This window comes from Pteropus alecto, unplaced genomic scaffold, assembly GCF_000325575.1.
Source record: "Pteropus alecto unplaced genomic scaffold, ASM32557v1 scaffold78, whole genome shotgun sequence".
Classification (NCBI taxonomy): Eukaryota; Metazoa; Chordata; class Mammalia; order Chiroptera; family Pteropodidae; genus Pteropus; species Pteropus alecto.
In genome coordinates, this window is record NW_006443124.1 from 1,131,083 (window position 1) to 1,152,697 (window position 21,615).

General features: G+C 40.6%; 1 protein-coding gene across 2 annotated transcripts in view; it reads right to left on the minus strand.

Annotated features, from left to right (window-relative positions):
• Window positions 1–21,615, minus strand: part of SH3RF2 (SH3 domain containing ring finger 2) — a 109,130-nt gene that overhangs the window by 50,300 nt on the left and 37,215 nt on the right. For both annotated transcript variants that reach the window (XM_006922968.3, XM_015598207.2), the window contains exons 3-5: window positions 15,697–15,966; window positions 12,807–12,902; window positions 6,156–6,479 (exon numbers count right to left, since the gene is read on the minus strand). In XM_006922968.3, coding sequence (XP_006923030.1) covers window positions 6,156–6,479; window positions 12,807–12,902; window positions 15,697–15,966 — 690 coding nt within the window. The remainder of the gene's footprint in view (window positions 1–6,155; window positions 6,480–12,806; window positions 12,903–15,696; window positions 15,967–21,615) is intronic.

A 21,615-nucleotide genomic window follows, 5' to 3' on the forward strand; every position in this document is an offset into this window, starting at 1 on the left:
AAAGATGTCCTGCCAGCGATCTCCTGCAGAGGCATTGACTGATAATTTATAAGAACAGTTTAAGGGACTGTCTCCATCCAAGGGGTGCACTCTTGAAAATTTAACAAACATATTTCAAGCACCTATTAGGCCCTATAGAAGGCACTTTGAGGCAGACAATGATGACAAGGAACGGGACATTTTGAGGGGACAGGTGTCCATTTAATAGAACCGCCCCAGTTTTCTACCCACAGCTCCTTGAAACCACTCCAGTCAGTTCAAGAGTGCTCTGACGATATCATTTATGAGGAGGGATTTGTTGAGTGAAAATTATAAAGATGAAAGAAATTTTTATTGGGAGCTATCAACATAAGAATATAAGTATAGGATAAATTTATTTCTGTAAACTTCCTTAGAAGGAGGATTAGCTGAGATTTTTAACCATAAATTGGACTGAGAGTGTGTCCAAAGGAAAAAAGAAATCTCAATACTTGGTAGATAGAAACCATCTCTCATGGAGATCCTGAGCACTATAAAGTTGGGTTGGGAGACTCCTGTGAAAGATAGAAACAAAGGGACACCTGGGAGAGGACCTAGACTTATGGTTAAAACTCTTTGAACATGAATAAAGTGAATAAAGAAATCGCTTTATTCAGAATATTTCAAATATAGAATCGAAAGGAGAGCCAGCTTTATAGACCTCAGAATTCCCCAAGGTGCATGATGGCTCATCTCCCCAGGAGCACAGGAAGGACGCTGGGATTTGTCATTATCTCGCTGGGATTTGTTGGTCAGCTTCCATCTTTTAATGGAGGGAGGGCTGAGGAGGGGGAAGGGAATCGCATTCCTTACACTGACTTCTGTGACCTGCCTTCTCTCTGTCTCATTTCTTCTGTTTTCTGGATAATCAGAAGAGGGAAGAGGGATTGGTAATTATTTAAGTTGGAGGTGGCTGTCTTTGTTTTTGATTCTTGAGGTAAAATACATTATTGGAAACTTTTATTGGGGTTTTGGAAAGTCAACAGCAACTTAAATGAATAAAATACCATCCTGCCCTTAAGAAGTTTTCAATCTAGTGAGCAAGGTGGTAAGATATATGCACAGTATTTATAATACAAAGAACAAGAGTGTAAACTATATGCTGTGAACACAGGAGAGAAAGTAATTCTGCAGGGAGGAGAGGCAAGAGCCTCCTTGGAGAAATGGTACGCATGCATACAGGGCTTTGCGGTATGGATATGATCGTGACAGGCGAATGCATCAAAAATAAATTCCTAGAGGAACAGCTTTTATTTATTCCACAAACATTTGTCCATTGCCCATAGTAATGCAGGCAGTACGCTGGGTACAAGGACAAAAAGCAAAAAGGTGGCCTAGTATACACTGTGCTTAGAAATGCTGAGTAGATCACTGCAACTTTTGTGTTTGTGAATGTGTGTGTGGGGAGGGGGGGAGTGAGGGTGCCGGAAGGCGGACTGTAGCCAGATCACGGAGGGTCTAGAATGCTTAAACTTTTTTTAGGGCAGAAAGCACAGGTCTCTCCTCAAATCCTGGGTCTGTTTCTAGCTTTGAGACTTTGGGCAAGTTACCTAATCTTTCTGTCCCAAAGTTTTCCTCTTTGGTAAAATGCGCACACCAATGCCTGCTCCGAATGGCTGTGAGTATAGTCATAATGTTTGTAAATCATTTATTATGGTTTCTGGCTTTTAGGGGCCACTCAATCAACATCAGGATAACTGCTGCTGAGGGCTTTAGGGAACCATCGGTGGTTTGGAGAAGGGAAGCAATGGAACAAATTTTCGAGAGATCCTAATGAAGGCCATAATTGGAAGAATGGATGGGGGTGAGGGGGAGGGATGGCGAGGTGCAGTCACTGAGCAAGGTTGCGGGAGACCAGGGAGGAGGCCGAAGCAACAGTCTAGGCAAGAGAGGAAGAGCAAAACCGAGGCAGTGGGATGGAATGGACCGAAGTAAGAACTATTCGGGTGGCAGAATGAGCTTGCTGACTCACTGGATGCAGGCGATGAGGAAAAGGAAGAACTCTGGAATGGAGACAGGCTTTCCAAGTCGTATAGCAGGTCCACTAGCCTGGATCTCTGATACAGGGGGAGGGGCAACCTGAAGGAGCAGGGTTGGGGCATTGGCAGTGGGGCAGGGAGGGGAGAAAGAGGCTGAGTTCCCTGGGGGGTATATTGAGGGAGCAGGGCCTCTTAGGAAGCCCAGTGTTAGACAAAACCAAATGCCTCATTGTTCTGTGAGCGTGAGACAGCAGCGAGAAGGCTCCACACCCGGAACAAGTCAATTTGAGGATTGCCAGGGTGGGCCTGGATATTGGGATTTCCCCTTAAGAGGCATTGATGAAGGACTTCTTTTTAACTCGTACCCCATGCAACTGATAATCTTTCTCGTTCTACGGCATCCCTTTTCATGCCTTCTAAGGCAGACCTAGAGATGACCTCCAGGACTCCCCCAAAGGCCTCCTGCACTGGTTCCGTGCTCCTACTTCACCTCCTCCACCAGTTTCCCACGGAACCTACCCAGTGTCTTCAGGCCTAATTCTGAATTATTTTCAAGTACAGTTGTTTTTAAGTCCAAAGTTCGCCTTTGAGGTTGTTTCCTGACTCTCTCCCCAGATGTGTCAGGTGGTTTCCCACAGGTGAAAAGACACAACGACAACAGGAAAACGAAAGTCCTCGCTTAGGCTTCTCTTTATGAGAAAGTGGCAATCGCTACCCTTCGGTGTTTAAGACTCGAAGGACAACCCAAGCACGAGGAAGGGGCTATTTCTCTGGGATGACTTCAGAGGTGTTTTCAGAAAACTGACTCCCTACTTCTTCGAGCCCCTTCCTTCTAGTTGGGGGGTGGGGAGGAGGGCATGCTTGAAAGAGACTCTTCCCTAAAAATTTTTCCTGGATTTTTTACTCCACAGTCACAGAAAGGACTAACATTAAAATATTCAAAGAAATAATAAGAAGCATACAGTGTTATTCAACTCAGAGATGAGCAACAGCTTGCCCAAAGCTCTGAGCCTGATGCCTTGCTCTCCCTTCCTGAGAGAGGGAGATCAGCAATGGGGAGAGAGGTGTTAAAGATAGACTAGAACCAAACTGAGACCTTCTGGATATCATTAAGGGGCTTGGGGAGTATTGGAAAGGAAGTAACTTTCTCATTTTATGGTTTTGTGTCATTAACTTCCAAGTCTCTACACCACCCAAGTCAGCATGGGTGCCAACAGGGTTCTCATTCCACTTGGGGAAGCCCTAGCTCCACTAGAGTTTCCTTTCTGTAGCCCTGCCAGACTGTAAGTTCCCCAAGAGCAAGAGCTTATTCTTGGTGCCTTGGATGCCAATGCAGCAATGCTTGGACACAGTTGGTAGTTTATAAAGGAACTAAGTAATAGCAAATGAAAATCTTCTTGAGGTGCAAAAGACCTAGGACAAAGTCTTTACTGAGGGGTGGGTGGCGAAGAGACCGCTGGAAGGCCTCCGAGTCTAAAGGGAGTCCGGTGAAGATCCCAAGAAAAGGGAGGCTACAGACGTCCGAGATGAAGCACACTGACAGCAATGCTGCCTGGCGAGGTCTCTGTTACGGCATAGTGTAGGGACAGTGCTTATGCTCTAGAATCAGAAAATTCTAGGGTGAATCCAGAATCTCACTTTTTACTAATTACATGAACTTTGGACAAATCGTTTTTCTCTGGGGGACTTAATTATCTCACTGTAAAGTGGTGATAATACTTCCCCTACAAAGGCTCTTACCGTATTACAGGATGGAGGTCAGGACTCAGGAGACTGGCAACAACAAAAAAAAGGGCTTTGCTCTCAAAAGATTATCTATCTATCTATCTATCTATCTATCTATCTATCTATCTATCTATCTATCTATCTATCATCTATCAATTATCTATCTATCATCTATCTATCTATCTATCATCTATCAATTATATCTATCTATCTATCTATCTATCTATCTATCTATCTATCTATCTATCTATCTATCTATCTTCTACCTACCTATCTTATTAGTTTCAGTAAACATTTGAGTTTATTATTGCTGTTCTTATTTTGGTAGTAGAATCACCAATATTCACTGTGGTTACCAGAACATTTTAAGAACTGAACAAATGCTTATTGGTTGAAAGAGTTACACTGAGCCATGATCTTTAGGAAACTATTACTCCCTCAGTCTAAGTCTACATCATCACCATCTGCCTAGATGTTTAACTCAAAAGTCTTGATTCCTTGATTTACTGAGCACCTATTAGGGACTAGGCCCTGTGTGGGGTACTGGGATGAGGTAAGGGGAACTTGATAAGCTGAACCCAACCACAGCTCTCAAGGATGTCAGAGAAAAATGAAGCAGGAGAACTTATCATTTATTCAATTTTTCATCTGTAGATAGGGCTTGTACGTGGAATATTTTAAGGGTGTGTTTTTGACAACACCTGGGCAAACTTGTAGAAATACTTAAAGTCCACAGCCATCTAAATCGAGAAAAAGCTATGAATTTGCAGTTCCCTGGTTATAGGGTATGCAAATGACACATTTGGAATTCTCACTGTTTGTGAAAACTAGAAAGGAATACTACTTGTTTTGAATCCATTCCTGTCTAGCCTCTCTGTAACTGAGGTAAATGACCAGGGAGAATTAAAAAGGCACAATGAAAGCGACTTGGCTAAATCTTTGGGGAAGCCATCTTACGGCTGAGGGAGCTAGCCTGTATCTACTGAGTGTGGGCTGTACTTTATATATCTCTGTCTGTATGTAAAGAATAGTTTCAGAAAATTTCTGTTACCCTTTGGCTTAATTATGAGTCACTAGAAGTATGTATGTACTTGCAAAAAAGTATTTGGAATGTGTGTATAGAAAGGGAGTTTTATGTTTTTTTAATGCGAAGAGAGTGTATATGGAGGGGAAGTGTGTGTGTGTGTGTGTGTGTGTGTGTGTGTGTGTGTGTAGTACAGATGGTGGGCAGAATGACAGGACCAGCCAGCCCCTTAGAGACCCAGACAGTGGTATAAGATACAAAGTGTTACAGGAGGTGACTGTTTTCCTCTTAGACCAGCTCGCAGGCCTTTGAGGAGCCCTTGACTTCCTCCTCCTCCTTGTCTTGTTAAAAAGGGATTAGAGTCCAATTAAGCCATTTAATCCCAAGGTAGAGATTCATGTTTAAAAACAAGATTTACAGCTCAGGGAAAAAAAAAAACACATCAGTGCAAGTTGAGGTTTGTCCTTCAAGTCGTCACCTCCACTTTTCCGAAGAGTGTTTTCGGCAGAATACCCGACATGCAGTTCTTAATTGCTTTGCCTCACACCTCTAGTCCTTCATGTTTTAAAGTGCCCTTCAACTGAAATAGCCACATGCTCTTAGAAGTACTTCTGCTTCTGAAGTGCCACAAGCACTCCTTGGTTTATTTCCCTTCAGCTGGCAACTCAGTGACCAAGCTTAATAACAGAAATATGAAGAGCCAACGCTTACTGGGGGCTTAGTATGTGCCAGGCATTGCGCTAAGCATTTATATACAGTATCTTATTAGATGTTCCAGGTGAAAACACCCTTCATGGATGTGTGACTTGTGTAGTCACACAGGCTCTGTGCTTAGAAGAGCCCTTTACTTGGCTAAATGTTCTGCCGCTGCCATCCTGAAACTCTTAATCATTTCCGAGCAAGGGACCTGCATTTTTGTTTTCACCGGGTCCTGCAAATTATGTAGCCAGTCCTGAAAACACTCAATAACTTATTGTTTCTTTTTCTTTCTTTTCCTTCCTTTCCATCTGACGTCTAATACATTGCCAGAGGCTGGAGCAGTGAATCTCAAATTGTGATGCCAGAACCCTCTCTGGAAAACGGGTGCTATTATCTCCTTGCAGGGAAGTTCTCTGAGGGACAGGAACCATGCCGAGGCTCTTAGCATGGGGAAGCAAAGTATCTGTGAAAATTCGGCAAGTTGTTAAACTCCTCTAAGCCTCAGTTTTCTCATCTGTAAAGTGGGGATAACAATAACACCTAACTCACAGGCTGTTTCAAGGATGAAATGAGATTATGTATATACAGCTCTGACGGAACACTTATGGCATTAGTTACCATGCATTATAGACGCTTAGCCAGGTGTATACTCCAGTATTGCTTGTGACATGGTGTGGATCACTCGCCCTTATCCCGGGGCTTGTCCCTACCTGCCCCAGAGAGCTGGGAGGAGCATCTGCTTTCTCCATGTGCTGGGTGATCACAGATGGGTTGCTGGAGCTGATAAGCACTGGAGTGCTGATCTCCACCATGTGGCGCCCTGGGGGAGAATGGACCATCCTGTTGAGAGTGTTCAAGGCTGTCGTGATGGAGAACTGCCCAGGCCCCTTCCTCCTGGACCCGGGACCCCTTCGGAGGGTTGGCGTGTTGGCTGCTTTGCCTCTGGAGGATGAGGACACCAGGGACATGCTTTTTGTGCGGGATGACTGACGGCCTTTGTTTTTCTCTAGGAGGTGTCTTGCGGTGAGGTTTGGCTGAAAAGATAAAAGATCCGACGAGAAGTTAAGTCTTCCTGATCTAATATGAGCATCTAAGTCGTACCTAGTCTGAAGGCAGTTAAGATGCCACCACCTCAGCCATCTTTTTTTTGGTCAGCTTCCATCTTTTATCAATATGCTCCAATTACTTTGCTATATCAATAGACTCTTATAACTCTCTTACACAGTGGGTACTACTTGTTTACTCTTCCTAAGGTCTAAAGAGGTTATAAGTAAGCCATATACTCTTCCCTGATGGGGAGAGCACTCCTCCTTTACTGGCCACCCCTCCAACCCCCACTGAGTTGGCTGCTTGTCCTTCTTGGTGTCCCTCCAGCCTGCAGCCCCTGTGTTTTCCCATCATGGCAATTTTCACCCCATTGTGTAATCATTGACTTTTCTCTCACTGGACCGCTAGCTTCTCTGCTATAGAGTGGATGCTGAATGAGTGTTTGTAGAACAATGCGTGGATGAAGTTGCTCAAGTTCATATATTTGATAAGTGTTTGAGCCAGAATGTAAACCCATCCATGATCCTGAATCTTAATGCTCAGACCATCTTTCACTACTTCCTTGTTCTATACACCTCTTAGTGGTGTGCCTGTAAACCGGCAAAACAATCAAACGAACAAAACTCTGATTTGTAGAGTCTACCAGTTTCTGTGGTGTAAATGTCTACTGATAGTTTAACAACTGGTTAGCAAAATTCCTGAAAATATAACAACAAGCTCTTGCAATCTAGAACCAACTATTTCTAGCACAACCACTGGCTGCATTATGTTTTGAATACCCTGCCCCTCAAGAAGCCCTGTGAGCTCATTTCCTTTAGAAACCTGAAATATGTTGACAAAAAAAGGGGTTTGTGTGAATGAAACTTTCCAGGAATTTTACTTAAATTTCCATCATTGTGATTGTCACCAGTTGCCCTCTAAAACCAGGTCTTATTCTAATCCAGAGATTCAACTATAGCGGTAAAAGGAGATGTGCCCACTTAAGAACTTTTCAATGACAATGTGCAGATGATTAAAATAGCTAAGATAGAAAAATTTAAAGCCTAAAGAAGTTTATAATATTGTGGGGAAAAAAATCATCAAGGAGAGGAGGGGGCATTATTATGTCCACTTGAAAGATAAGAAAGCTGAGGCCCAGAAGGGGTGACTTATAAATGGCAAAGTCAGCATGAAACAACCAAATGAGAAAATATCTGATAGTAATAAGTGCTCTGCTGTGCTGGAGAGTGACTGGTGGAGGCCGCTACTTTAGATTGAATGGGGGTTTGGGGGAGGTGCGGTCAAGGAAGACCTGCTGAAGCGGTGATGTTTAAGCTGAGACACAGATGACAAGAAGGAACCAGCCATGGGAAGGTGGGGGTAGGAATGTGCAGGCAGAGGGGTTGTAAGCTAGTGGAATGGTCTTAAAGTGGGGGAAAGCTCAGCCCGTTTGAGATTAAGACAAGAAAGAAACATGGGAATGACTAGAACGGAGGGAGTGAGGAGTGGGTGGTAAATAGGAGATAGGCAGGGGCCGGGTCACAAAGGGCTTCTTTAAAAAGGCTTAAGGTTTATTTTAAGTGTAATAGGAAGCCTTTGGCAGGATTTAGGCAGAGGAGTGACATGATCTGATTTATGCTTTTAAAAGCTTATGCTACAGTTTCGCAGTTCTTTATAAAGTTAAACATATACTTAGCCTCTGACTCGGCAATCCCACTCCTAGATAATCACCCAAGAGACATAAACACTTACGCTCACTCAAAAAATGATATGCAAATGTTTCTAACTGTTTTCTCCATAATTACCAATAACTGGAAATAATTGCAATGTCTTTCTGGTGAGTGAATAAAACCTGGCACATCCATACAGTGGACTACGACTCAACAACGAAAAGGGGATGAGCTAGTACTGAAGTACTGACACGTGTAACGACGTGGGTGAATCTTAGCTGCACAATGCTCAGTGACAGAACCCAGACTCAGAAGGCTACTTTCTGCGTGATTCCATTTCTATGACACTCTGGAAAAGGAAGACTACAGGAGCTTTAAACAGATCAGTGGTGGCCAAGGGTTGGGAGTTAGGGAAGGGGCTGACTACACAGGGCAGCGTTCCCCTGTATTTTTTGGGGAGAGAATGTTGGAACTATTCTACATTGTGATGATGGTATGGTTACACTGAATGCATTTATCAAAACATGTGGAACTGGACACCACAAAGAGTAAATTTTCCTGTATATAAATAAAAATAAATATATAGGAAGCTCATTATGGCTATTATTTAGAAATGCCAGACTAGAAGGAGTGGGACCAATTAGGAAGTTATTGAAATTGTTTAGGCAGGCTCTGACGGCACAATGTCTTACATTTCCAAAGTACCTATCCCTCCTTTGTTCACCCAGCCAGAGGACAATGTACACTCTTCGAGTGAATGAGTCAAGTTCTTTATGGTCATTCACAGCTATAACAAAGTTAATTTTCTTCTCCTTCCACCTGATTGTCCTGTCCCCAGGTGAGTCACACCATCAGCATTTCTATCAGCAACCCTGACAGAGGGCCCTGTGTGACTCTTGGTCCTTCCTGTCCTCTGCCGACATGATTAATAGCTCAGTCGGGGAAGGACTGCACATCTCTTAAATTCGCATCCACTCATTTGAAACAATATCCTCGAGGTTCATTGGGCTGGGCAAGATTCATATAAGCCAGGTGGAGAAGTCCTGACAAGAATGGGTGTGTAAGCTCAGTGATTGCTTTACCACCTTTTTATCCAGGTGCAATTCTATAAGTGATACATTAACAAGAAAAATCCTCTTTATGCCAAAAAACCCCACATCACTCTCATAAGAAAGCTTTCCTTCCTTCCAATTGCTTTGCATGGCATTGGCAATTCAAAACTTAAAGAGTTCTCAGCAAGTGCTAGTCTTAATGAAATGACTGAAGTCAAAATTTAAGTACTTCTTTAGAAAGCTGAAGTAATTTTTGAAAACCAGGTTTCCCAGATTAGAGCAGCCACTTGATTATCTTTTTCCCCTCCTAGCAATTAGGAGAACAAATGGAGCAATGGCTAGTTTGATGATAATCTTGAGGGTTCTTGTAATCACCAATTTTAGAGGTGAAGTGGTGGGGAGAGTATCCAAATGAATAATTATTAAATATAGAAGTTTTGGGAAAAAAGGGCATCAGAAATGGGTAATAAAATCAGTGGTGCCTTTTCCCTCCCCCAGAGATAGATATGAGAAGCTTCCTGAAATAATGCAGGGGACCATGCAAGCTCTAATCTGCAAAAATTTAAGCACCTCCTCCTATGTGTCCAACTGGATATTCGTAGTAGCTGATCTCTGTCCTTGGAGACTTAGCTACTGTTTCCCAATCAGCATAACTGTTCCTCTTCACCAAATGTTGCTCGATCTAGCAAATGGCTACACCACTAACCTAGGCACACAAACCAGAAAGGGGGCATCACTTCCTCTCCCCTACTCCCCACTTCTGTCAATCTCTGTGTCCGGTGGATCTACTTCCTGAAAGGTTCTTGAATCCGGCCACTTGTTTCCAATCTACTGGCCTAAGCCATAGCCATTTTCTAACTGAGCCATGCAATAGCTCCTAACTGCTCTTTCTGCCCCTTTCTCCCTCCTCTTCAAATTCTTCCCACAGCAGCCAGGGCAGTCTTTAAGAAATCCAAATCCGATGGAATCACTGCCTCACTTAAAAACTTTCAATGGCTTCTACTGACTTCTGGATCAAGTTCAAACTTCTACGATATGGCAAGGACAACAATACTCACCGAATATTCTATGAAATACCCTATACTTCTTGGCTGACTTGAAGACAGGTAGGGCTATGTGACTGGTTTAGGCCAGTGGGCTATGAGTGGGAGAATGGCAAGTGTCACTTCTGAGCTGAGGTATTTGCTGATATACAACTCACTTTTCCTCACCCTTCCCCGCCCTTCCCCTGCTATGAAAACTAGGAAGTCTATGTATTCCAAATGGTGCCACTACAAGATGACTCAGCCTATTAGTCTGGGTTTCTTATGTGAGCAGAGCTTAGTCTGTGACTTATGTGAGCAGAGCTTCCCATCCTTCTATGTTGAACATATAATGTGGATGAGAAATAACTTTTTCTTTGTTAAGCCACTGAGATTTTGGACTGTTTATTACCACAGCATAGCCTACCTCATCCTCATCAACATAGGATGGTTTATGAAGCTCTCTGTGATCCATCTCCTATTTATTTCTCTAGCTTCATTTCTTGGTCAATCTCTTACTCTCTAAGCTCCAGCTCTACTATTCTTTTGGTCCATTGGATATATCACACTTCCTCATCCTGCAGGACTTTTGTACATGTTACCTCTATTCCCTAAAACTCTTCCCTCCATGCTCTTACCTATATAACTCCTAATTAGCTGTCAGATCTTGGTTTAAGAGGCATTTGCTGACCCGGATAAGTTGCACGTCATACCGTCCCTCCCTGCAAAGTTCCCTCTACCTTATTCTTTGCATCATTCATCACACTTATAATTACTTGATTAACGTCTGACTTTACACTCTGAAAGTAAGGACCCATACCTGTCTTAAAGTATCTTTAGAACCGAGCTTAGACCTGACATAGTAGGTACTCAGTGAAAATTTTGTTGAATGACTGAATATATATTTAGGACGGGGGTCACTGAGTGGCTTATTTTCTAAAAGTTTTCCTGGTCAGTCTGGCAACCTCCCAAATATTTTTTCATTCATTCACTTGTTAAGCTAATTTTTTTATGGAATACCCGTTCTATGTTAGTCTAGCCCATGAAGTACAAGCAATATGCCCATTGGGTGTTCAGAGAAGTAAGAGACAACTGAGTGTTCAACTATTTGCTGAAATTTTATGGAGAAAGTGGGTTTCTAGCCAAGCCTTGAAAAATGAGTGAAATTTGAACAGGTAGAGAGAATTGGGTGGGTGTACCTGGTAGGGGCCTCAGCAAGCGAAAAAGCATTGTGAACGAGAATTTACTAGCAACAGAAGACCAGCCTCGCTGGACCCATCCTCCATCCCTCCCTTCCTCTTTTCATCGCTTCGACACCAATGAAGTAGAGGGGACATAGAGGACCTTAAAAGCTGGACAATGTTCTGGGCACACCATTCACTTCAGAACCTCCTGAGATGAATGAATGAGATGGTTTCTTCACTCCAACTACGCCGCTGTTATGTTTTCATCCCACTCTCCTAGAGAGTGGGGAGCATGCCTTTTATTTCTTTCATAGCTTCCCACTGCTCACCTTTAATGTACAGGCCTGGTAAGCACCCAATAAATGCAGTTAATCAATGAAGCCTCTCTTTTAAATTCATAATGATCTGTTTCAAGCCAGGGTGAGGCTGAAGGCCAGAGAGGTTAGGGACTCCAGGTTATATCATTATATTGGAGAAATAGGTAAATAACCTAGCATGTGTTCTTGCTTTCTTTAAAAAACAAACAAGTAATATATGATCATTTCAGAAGATTTACAAAACACAGGTCAGCAGAAAACAGTGAAAATCATCTAGAATCATCATCTAGTGGTCACTGCTATTAATATTTTGGTACATTTCCTTTTAATCCTTTATTTACATATGCACACATCTATTTATGAAGCTAGTTGTATATAGTTCAATTTGTTTCTTTTTATCGTAGTAAGAAACAGCATAAAATTGATATTAATCATTTTTAAGTATACTGTTCAATAATGTTAAGTATATGCACATTGTTGTGTGACAGGTCTCCAGAACTTTTTCATCTTCTAAATCTGAAATTCTGTACCCATAAACTTTATTTCACTTAACATTAAATCATAAACATTATTCCATAATACCAAATACTCCATGATACTGAATATTCTACTGCAACATTATTTTTAATGGGTATATATTTTCCATCGCCATTATTTTTAAAAACCAAATCCTCACTGTCGAATAGTTAGATTATTTGTTTTTTACCATTATACGCAATGTCATAGTGAACATTTTTGTACATTTTATACATATGTCTTTGCATTCTTGTTTTAATATTTCCTTACAATAAACTCTCAGATGTGGAATTGCTGACCCAAAGGAAATGTGTACTTTCAATGCTCTTGATATGAGTTTGAGTTTAGACATGAGAGACTGTACCAATTTACATTCCTAACAGCAGAATGAAAAGGCCTATTTCCTCACACTCTTGCCAGAACTGGGTATTATCATCTGGCCTCTTTTCTTTAGAAACTTTAGTTAGTTCTGAAATAAGCCCCAGATCAAACAGAAATTACTCTCAGGAATCACTGTAGCACACATACACTTCTGAGTAAGCCTGTATTAGATATAGACTTGATACTCACGTACCTCTACAAACAAGATGGGAAAGATGCCTACTTTGTCTCCTAACTTTCCTTCTGCCCAATTCTCATCCACTCGGCTGATCACAGTGATGATATCATCCTGAAAGAGAGAAGTCTTATGGTCAGCGTTTACTCTTGGTTTTCAGGTGGCAAAAGCTCTCAGTGGACACCAGCTTGGAGTCCCAGATGGAGTAAGGTGCAAGAAATGTCTTATCATGCTTTATTTACAAAATTTTCCTGCTAAATCATCTTTCTTCATACAAGGCAGAATTTGGGTCACCAAGACCACAAGAGAAATAGAAATAATTTAGAGGATCAATGGAATCCAATAGGAAAATTTAGAAATGTTTCTAATTTTTAATTACCAGCAGAATCTGGGCTTTTTATTTAAATTAATCTGAAAGAGATGGAGAAATCAAGATAAAGGCCATTGGAGACAGACTTTTATCTTAGAAAAAAGAAGCCTGAATTTCATTCTGATTTTGAAGATTTTTCAGAACCTATTCAATATTTAATGTATCAAATGTAAAGTGGCTTTTTATTCAAACTTTTTCTTATTACAAAAGGTTATATGTAGAAAACATTTGAAAATACAGATAAGCAAAACAAAGAAAAAATTCTGCTACAATAGAGATAAACCCACTGTTAACGTCTTAGTTAACACATTTTTTCCAGATTCTTTTCTATGACGATAAAACATATATAAACATACATATAAACATACTAATTTTTAAAAGCTTTTCCACAACATACATACATGTATACAATAAAGAACATAAGAACACAAAGTTTAGATGTAAAGCTTAACGCATTTTGTATTGATTATAGAAACAAAACTTCCATCCATATCAAAAGTTATAGAAAATTTCTAGTACCCAGAAGGCTCCTTTGTGCCCTTCCTATCACCGAGCAAGAGGTAATCAGTCTTCTGCTGTCTGGCATATATGTTCATTTTGCGTAGTCTTATACTTCATACAAATGTAGTTATACTGGATGCTCTGATTTTTCATTTAACACCATATCAGGGACACCTTTCCATGTCCATACCTGTTCATCAATCTAAACCTGAATGTTCATCCACTGACCTCTCTGACCTTCTGATCCAATGCCCCATGCATTGAAATCTAAATTAATTTACTGCATTATACCTTTTCTAGTTTTTTCTGTCTTTACTACAATTTGCAATGACACATTTAGAGGTAATTATTTCTTTAATGCCTGTCTAGCTCATCAGATCATAAACTACACGTGTGCAGGGCCCGTGTCTGTTTGTTCATTTTTGTGTCCCCAGCTCCCCTTTAGTAGTCACCCAGTAAATATTTATCGAATGCGTGCATGCATGCATGAATAAATGAATGTGTGAATAAATTGTATAGTTTACGGAAACAGAAAACACCAGGAAAAGGGCAGCTTTGGGAAGGAAGGTCTTCAGTTTAATTTGGACACGCTGAGGTTAGGAAGACCATGGGATTTCCTGGTATGGTCTCAGCCTTCCTTCCATAGCCCTCCAGAATAGATCAAATTCTCTCTTCTGGTTCCTTGTCATAATTTCCAATTTACATGTCTATTCCTTCCACTGAACTGCTGGCTCTGTGAAGGTAGGGACAATGACTCATCACTTTATCTCCAGAGGGCAGTTTAGCACTTGGGTGGGCTTACCAAATGAACCAAGCAGGTGGAATAAGTGTCCTAATTTGTAAATTCCCAGAGAGGAGAAAAAAGCAGATAACACTTCCTGCCTATGTGTTCCTCCAGTTGTGTCCCCAGGGCTCAGTGTCTAATGCTTAGCATAAAGTAAATACTGAATAAATAGTTGTGGAATTGAGCTGTCCTTCCTCTCACTGCAGTTGAAGTATAGACTTTGCAGTTTGGGCTACAGAATGACCTTCCTTAGAGGACTCTGAAGTGCCAAGAAAATAATGATCAGTGTTTTAAACTATGAAGAAGAGTGAGGTTATCTGGTTTGAGAGACTCTGAAATAAATCTCATCACAGTCCATGGAAGTGATGGAATAAAGATGCTCTACACAACAGAAGACCTTTCTTGAGCTATTGTAACAATGCCATTCCTCCTATTTGATCTACTTATAAGTAGCAAAGAATGGAAATCACTTCAACTTTGGTTTCTATGAGAAAATTTGAATGTTTAAGGAATAATAAATACTGAACACAGAGAATTAAAGTAGTCTAGACTTCAGCAGAAGTGTTCTTACTTGCATATGGTGAAGAATCATCCAATAAAAAAAGAGGCAAAAAAATCTTAGGGTAATTAATGTCCTTGGAAAAATATATCTTGAAAGAGGTTATTTATGTATAAAGGTATAATTATGTTATGATGTGTATTTTGAGTGCTGTGAATGCAATGTTTACAACAAAATAGACTGCTATAAATGAGAAGAATTAGGTGATGAGAACTTGGTCAGTAAGAATACCCTTACAGATACATGATAGAGAGGTAAAAGCTATAGTTTTGCAAGCATGCTATCAAACCATGTTTATAATTTTCTGTCCACATGCCTGTTTCCCCCACTACTCTGTCTGAGGGCAGGGACTGTGACTTGTTCATGCTTATCCCAGGTGCCTGCAAAGAATAGGTGCTCAAAAGTGATTGTCGAATGAATGAATCAAGGTGTAAATACTTATTTTTGTAATCGCAATAGAAAAAGTTTAAGGATTTCTATCAAACTGTTATTAGATTTCTCTAGTGAGTTCACATCTACGTAGTTTGAATTACACACACATTACATATATATGCACACATATATACATACATATATACATTTATGTATAAAATATATCATTAAGAAAATAAGCAAATATTAAACGAACAACTTTAGGTTCTGTCGTAGTCTCTATGTGATTGCTAGTGACTTTGGTGGCGGCCCAGAATCTTACCTTGAGGAAGGTCAGGCAGTCCTGGTTGTCACTCTTGTCTTTATCTCGTAGGTCAAAGTTGTAGAGGGCCCGGCAGAGTGGGGGCGGCTGGGGCAGCTGCTTGATGACTTCCACCGAGCTGGCTGGGAAGAACCCACTGGCTCCATTGATCTCCCCCTGGAACCAGTTCTCATCCAGCTGTCTCCGGAGCAGGATGACATCTCCTTTATTAAACCTCAGGTCCCCGGGATTCTGCCCTCGGTAGTTGCATAAGGCCTTTGCTCGAGGCACCTGCAGTGGCACAGACCAATAAAATGCAGACTTAGCTTAGAGGCTAGAAGGACAGAAGGTATCAGATTACTAATTAACTATTGACCACTTCCTTTGCTAAGTGCTGTATGCGAATCGTCTCTTGGATCTGTAAACATCAAATGCAATGTTTACAACAAAATAGATTGTTGTAAATGAATAGAATTAGGTGACGAATTACATGTTGAATTATACAGTAGAATTATATGATCTGTGGATCATATCTTTGAGACAGACATTCTAATTATCTCCATTTCTAAGTAGGGTGACTGAGGCACAAAGTAGTTTAGTAACTTGCCTAAGGTGATATAGTTGGGAAGTGGCAGATATAGGATCTGAACTCAGGCCATCTGATTTTAGAGCCCCTGTTCTTAATCACTAGGCAGGGAACAGGATTTTGGACCTGACTCCACAACTATGCGAACTTGATTGTCTTATGTACTTAGCTTAGAGCCGGGAGGGTCAGTGACGCCTTCTGGGGCCTGAATACTGATTTTGAATTCTGACTCCATCGCTTTCCCTGTCTGTTACTCCAATTACTCGGTCAAGTTATTTAATCTTTCTTAAACTGTATTCACTTATAAAATGGGGCACAAATAGAATACCTACCTCATTAGAGTAATTGTGAAGAATAAATAATATCATAATACTTTTAGCATATTGTTTGGTATGTAGTATTTGCTCAATAAATGACATCTCTTATTATCATCATCATCTATAATGGAGGGCTAATGATTTCAGTTCTACCTATTCCTCAGTATTGATGGGAAGAAAACTGAGGTGAAAAACTCCCTGAGAATAGAAAGCGTTATACAAGAGTGATGCAACATAGTTTGTCTTCAGCCTTCTCTAGAATGGTAAACCTCACTAGTGTTTGAATCATTAGGAAGCACAACTGAGACAAAGAAATAATTAATTAGGAATCAGTCATCAAGTTAAAAAAGTCAGCTAAAGAATTGTCATTTGTCGAATCAGTCGTCTGTCTAAATAACCATTTCATTCAAATGTACTTTTTTTTCCTAATAGAAACTGGTTTTTCCACACAGAAATGGCCTCTCTCTGGCCTTTCTTGAAGATAGTCTGGCAAACTGAAAGTTCTAATAATGTAAGTTTAATAGAAAGCCTGTCAGCGTCACCTGGGATTGTATTTTGTGTTTTTCTTAGCACCGGGGTGAAAAAGTCCCCTCTTCTGGGGACAGACTGCTATTTGTAAGGGGGTGTAAGATGGCATTACAGTTCTTCAAGGAAATTCTGAGTCTGCAGTGTTCATTTGAAAAGGAATTTCAAGCAGCTTAGGGGTAGAGACGAGATCTGAACAGCATGATATTGCTGATGAGATGGGAGAGCGGTGCTTTTCTGCTGGTCCCAGGACACAGTAAGGAGAGCCCGGGAAGTCAGAAAACCACAGGAGCACAGCTCCTCCCCTGGAAAACCAGCGGACAACTGAGCAAAGATGTGTGTGCTCGGAGGTTTAGCACAGTGCAGTGGAGAAACGAAATTGATTGAATAAATTATGATACACCCACACAATAGAGTTCCCTGCGGTCATTAAAAGTGATGATGTTGATCTATAATTGATAACACTGAAAATACTCATAATATATTGTTAAGTATAACAGAAGAGGCTAAAACACTTACGTAGACTAGGCTTTCGTTATAGTTATATATGTTTATTTTTACCTGGGGAAAATGCTAGATGGCTCTACACCAACATTTAAGAGTGGTTATTTCTATGGAGTAAGATTACTGAATATTAAAAAAACATGTTTCCCTAAATGCTTAGCAGTGTTTTCTAACTTTTCTACAATGAAATAATTGTAATGCCTATTAAAATTAGATAGTAAAAATAAAACGAATGAAACTAAGGAGATGAGAAGTGAAAAGTATGGGAGTAATTTAGGAAGAAAATAAGCCAAGCTGAGTAGGCTCACCAAAGGATGCAACTATCTTTTTTGGAAAAGATGTTCCTAACCTGAGAAATAAGCAGGTAGATGGACGCAGGATGAGAGCAGAAGATTTCTGGGGGATGATCTGACCGTGCTGAACTCCTAGGGTTCGGTATGTCAGGGAACATTCCTTCCCTCTAATTTTCCATTGTAATATAAATCACAATTTTCTGGGTACATGACCACCTAGAACACCAGTCACATTTTCTAGCTCCCTGACAGCTAAGTTCTGGCTAATGGGATGTAAATAATTCTTAGAAAGTGTCCTTACTGAGAGAAACCAATTTCTCTTTTCCTTTCTTCTGCTATGTGGAATGCAGGCATGATTGTTGGAGCTCCAGCTGCCACCCTAAACAAGGATGATGAAGGGCTCACCTAAATAGGAAAGAAAGTATTCTAGGTTGCAGAGCTGCTAGGCCAGTACATGTACTACTTTACTTCCATACTTTTTTGTCTGAAAGCTAAATAAATTCCCATTTTGCTTAATGTACTGTTACTTTAAATTTGTAAAAAGAAAAGAATGAAAAAAATTAAGAAAAGAGAAAGCCCCCTTGACTTTGCATAATAATGATAATATCAACAGCTCATATTTATTGATGTGCCAGGCATTGTGCTAAGCACTCCACAATATATTTATGTAATTCTCATAACAAACTGTGATTAGAAAACTGGGTATCAGAGAGCTTGAAAAGTTGCCCAACTTCATGAAGCTAGAAAGTGGGGAATTTGAGCTCAAGTCTATCTCCAAGCCCAAGTTCTCAACCAGTCAGCCAGTGTTTCTCAAGTCTGTGGTTCGCCACTGATTCTGTATCAGAATCCTGAGAGATGTTAAACATGCAGATTCCTGGACCCCATCCCTGACCTATTTGACCAGAATCTCTTAGAGTATGATTCAAGTAGCTGTATTTTCACAAAGCTACCCCAGTGTCCAAGTCTGACGCTCTCATATCTGAGGTATATCTTATTCTAACTAAAATGGGAGCAATGAAATTTTGATGGAGGTTTTATAAAAGGCTAAGATGCTTTTTTTTCCTTTCTTTTCTGGAAGACATCCAGTGCAAGTGGCTTATGTACTTTCATGGCTACTGACCATGTATATAAAACTAAAATTGTGCTAAATGCTTAAGTCTCTTTGAAAATGCATTAACTCTGAAACCTTGAGATAGTGCTAAAGTTTTGTTGAACATTGATTGCCCTAAGGCACTGGTGGACTGTCCACTGGAGTTGGAGAAAATGCATGGCACCCCAACATGTGTGGTCAAACATATATCGTTTTCAGTATTATGATACCAAGTATCAACTGTGGTACTTTCTTCAGGTAGGATATTAATTCATACTTGTTTCTTTTGGTTGATGGTTGATACCTTTTCCACTGATTTAAACTTGCATATTACTTTTACTCCATACGCCCAGTGGTCATATATTCCAAAGTCACTGGACCACTTGAGTACGTAAGTGCCACTGTTTAATGAAATACATATATTTAGGTCTGTAAAACTCACAGTGTGACTTGGAGTACTGCCTGTAGATGACTGATTGCAGAATATTTACATGGACCATGGTGGTATACAAAAGAAAAATGCTTTTATATTTATAGATTATTTCACTGAACTATATAAAATGAGTATCAATAAATGTATTATCTCCCCCAAACCCAACACACACAGAATCATCTTTTCTCCATCTCCCTTCAGTATAGGTAACTATTGGGAAAGGGAATTATAAATTCTATTTTTAACATGAAAACTCTTTTCATCTTCTTTCTCTTCATTTGGATAATTTCTTCCTGGCATTCTGAGTTCCACATTCATATCCATAGGAAATACTGGCTTCTATATCGTAAAGAAGGAAGAAGGGAAGGGAGAGAAAGAGAGAGACTCTGAAGAGGAGAAGGAAGTTAACATTGATCGTGGTTCCGGCAAGCCATAGAAATTTTTCTTATGTTATTGCAAAACTGCATTTTCCATATATTATCTCATTCATATGATCTCAAAACCTTGTGAAAAGGAAGTATCACCCCAATTCAGTGAAGAAGAAACAGAAATTCTGAGATGTTCGATGTCACCATGCAAGGTCACATAGCCAGTGTATGGCAGCCCCGAGGCCGACTTAGGCTTATTTGACCTCAAAGAATCTTCAGTCTCTTTCATCCGACTGAAGTCACCAAAGTATGTTTTTCCATCATAAAACTCATTTGAGGCTCTGTTTTGTAATTAAATCTGAATAGGGTGTGAATGCAATTTGCTTCTTTCTGGCTGCATTAGCATGAATTACTGAACTCCAGAGCCCTCACATAAAAGTTAAGCACCTGAAGAGACTCAGCTGGTTGATTCTATCCAGTCCTCAACTGTTCTCTCAAGGGAAAATGACTCCAAGCGCCACATCAGCTATCAGTGTTGTCTTGTTGGTAACAGCGTTCATCACCTATAATTGTTGCCCCAGGTGCAGGCGGGAGGGGAAATGGGGATACAGTGGGTATGGATGTCTCACAGTCAGGTCATTACCAAACTCTTTTTCCTAGTGTTTTCCAGAAAGATAATACAATGGAAATTTGTGTGTGCCTAAAATGCTTTTTTTTTCTGAGATTCAAAAAGCTCAACATTTCTGTGCTTCTGTAATTTGTCTATTGATATGTCATCTCAGTAGGGTCTGAAAGCCACAAGGGTCATGCTGTTGATGGAGGGATGATGCACAGAACTCAGAAACAAGAACACAGGGCATGTGAAGACACTAAGAGTGAAAATATGTTGGAGTAATTATGAATGTTGGTAGTAAAATTATGGCAAGCATCCCTTCTCAGGAACCAGCTCTTTGCTTCCCATTTTCCGATAGGCATGTTATTCACTCTGAACGTACCACACACACAGGGTTATGTAGCCTGGGCCAGCCACTTAAGAGTCCCCAAGTCCTGCTGGCATAGTGCTTAGTACAAGTCAGGCATGTGCTCCAAACAGGGCCAATTCGAATCTCCTTTGAAGTTTTATACATAGATACCAAAAAGAGTTTTTCTTACTTTTGGATCACAAGCCTTGAAGTGGTAAGCCTCGGACTACCAGTGGTGATATTTCCCAACCAGTGGACACACCTTGCTAAATGAAGCTGCAGAAGGCAGCAGAACTAAAGCTATAGTGAGATAGACAGGTAACTAGATAAATGGAGCCTTGATGAGAAAATCTGAACACTTAGATCCAGCTGTGCCTGAAGGATATACAGTTAAATGAGATCATATTCCCAATATACTGTTTATTACTTAAACTACTTGGACTTATTTTCTGATACTTGAAACTGAACAAGTCCTGACTAATACATATGAGAAACACAGAAACAACAAAACTGCACAACAAGGGAATATTCAATAGCAGAATTCAGAAACGGCAGGAGGTCTAGCTGCCAAAGAGCGCTGAGCTGATTTCCAATTTGAAAATAATGAAGGAGGCATGTGGATTGATAATAGCGTAAGAGAAAAAGAGTGCAAGTGGAGCAGAACCACCATAGTGAGGGGCACAAGGGACAAGCTGAGCTTGGGGTGAGAACTCGACTTGCTACTAAGTGACCAGCTCTTCACCAGGCACTATTGACACTTCCCGCTCATTTAGAAAGGAGTTGGCCTTGTTCTCTCTCTGGCATCAGGTGGGGCCAAAATCAACATGCTGAGCTAAATACTTCCCTGAGTTGACCATGAGAT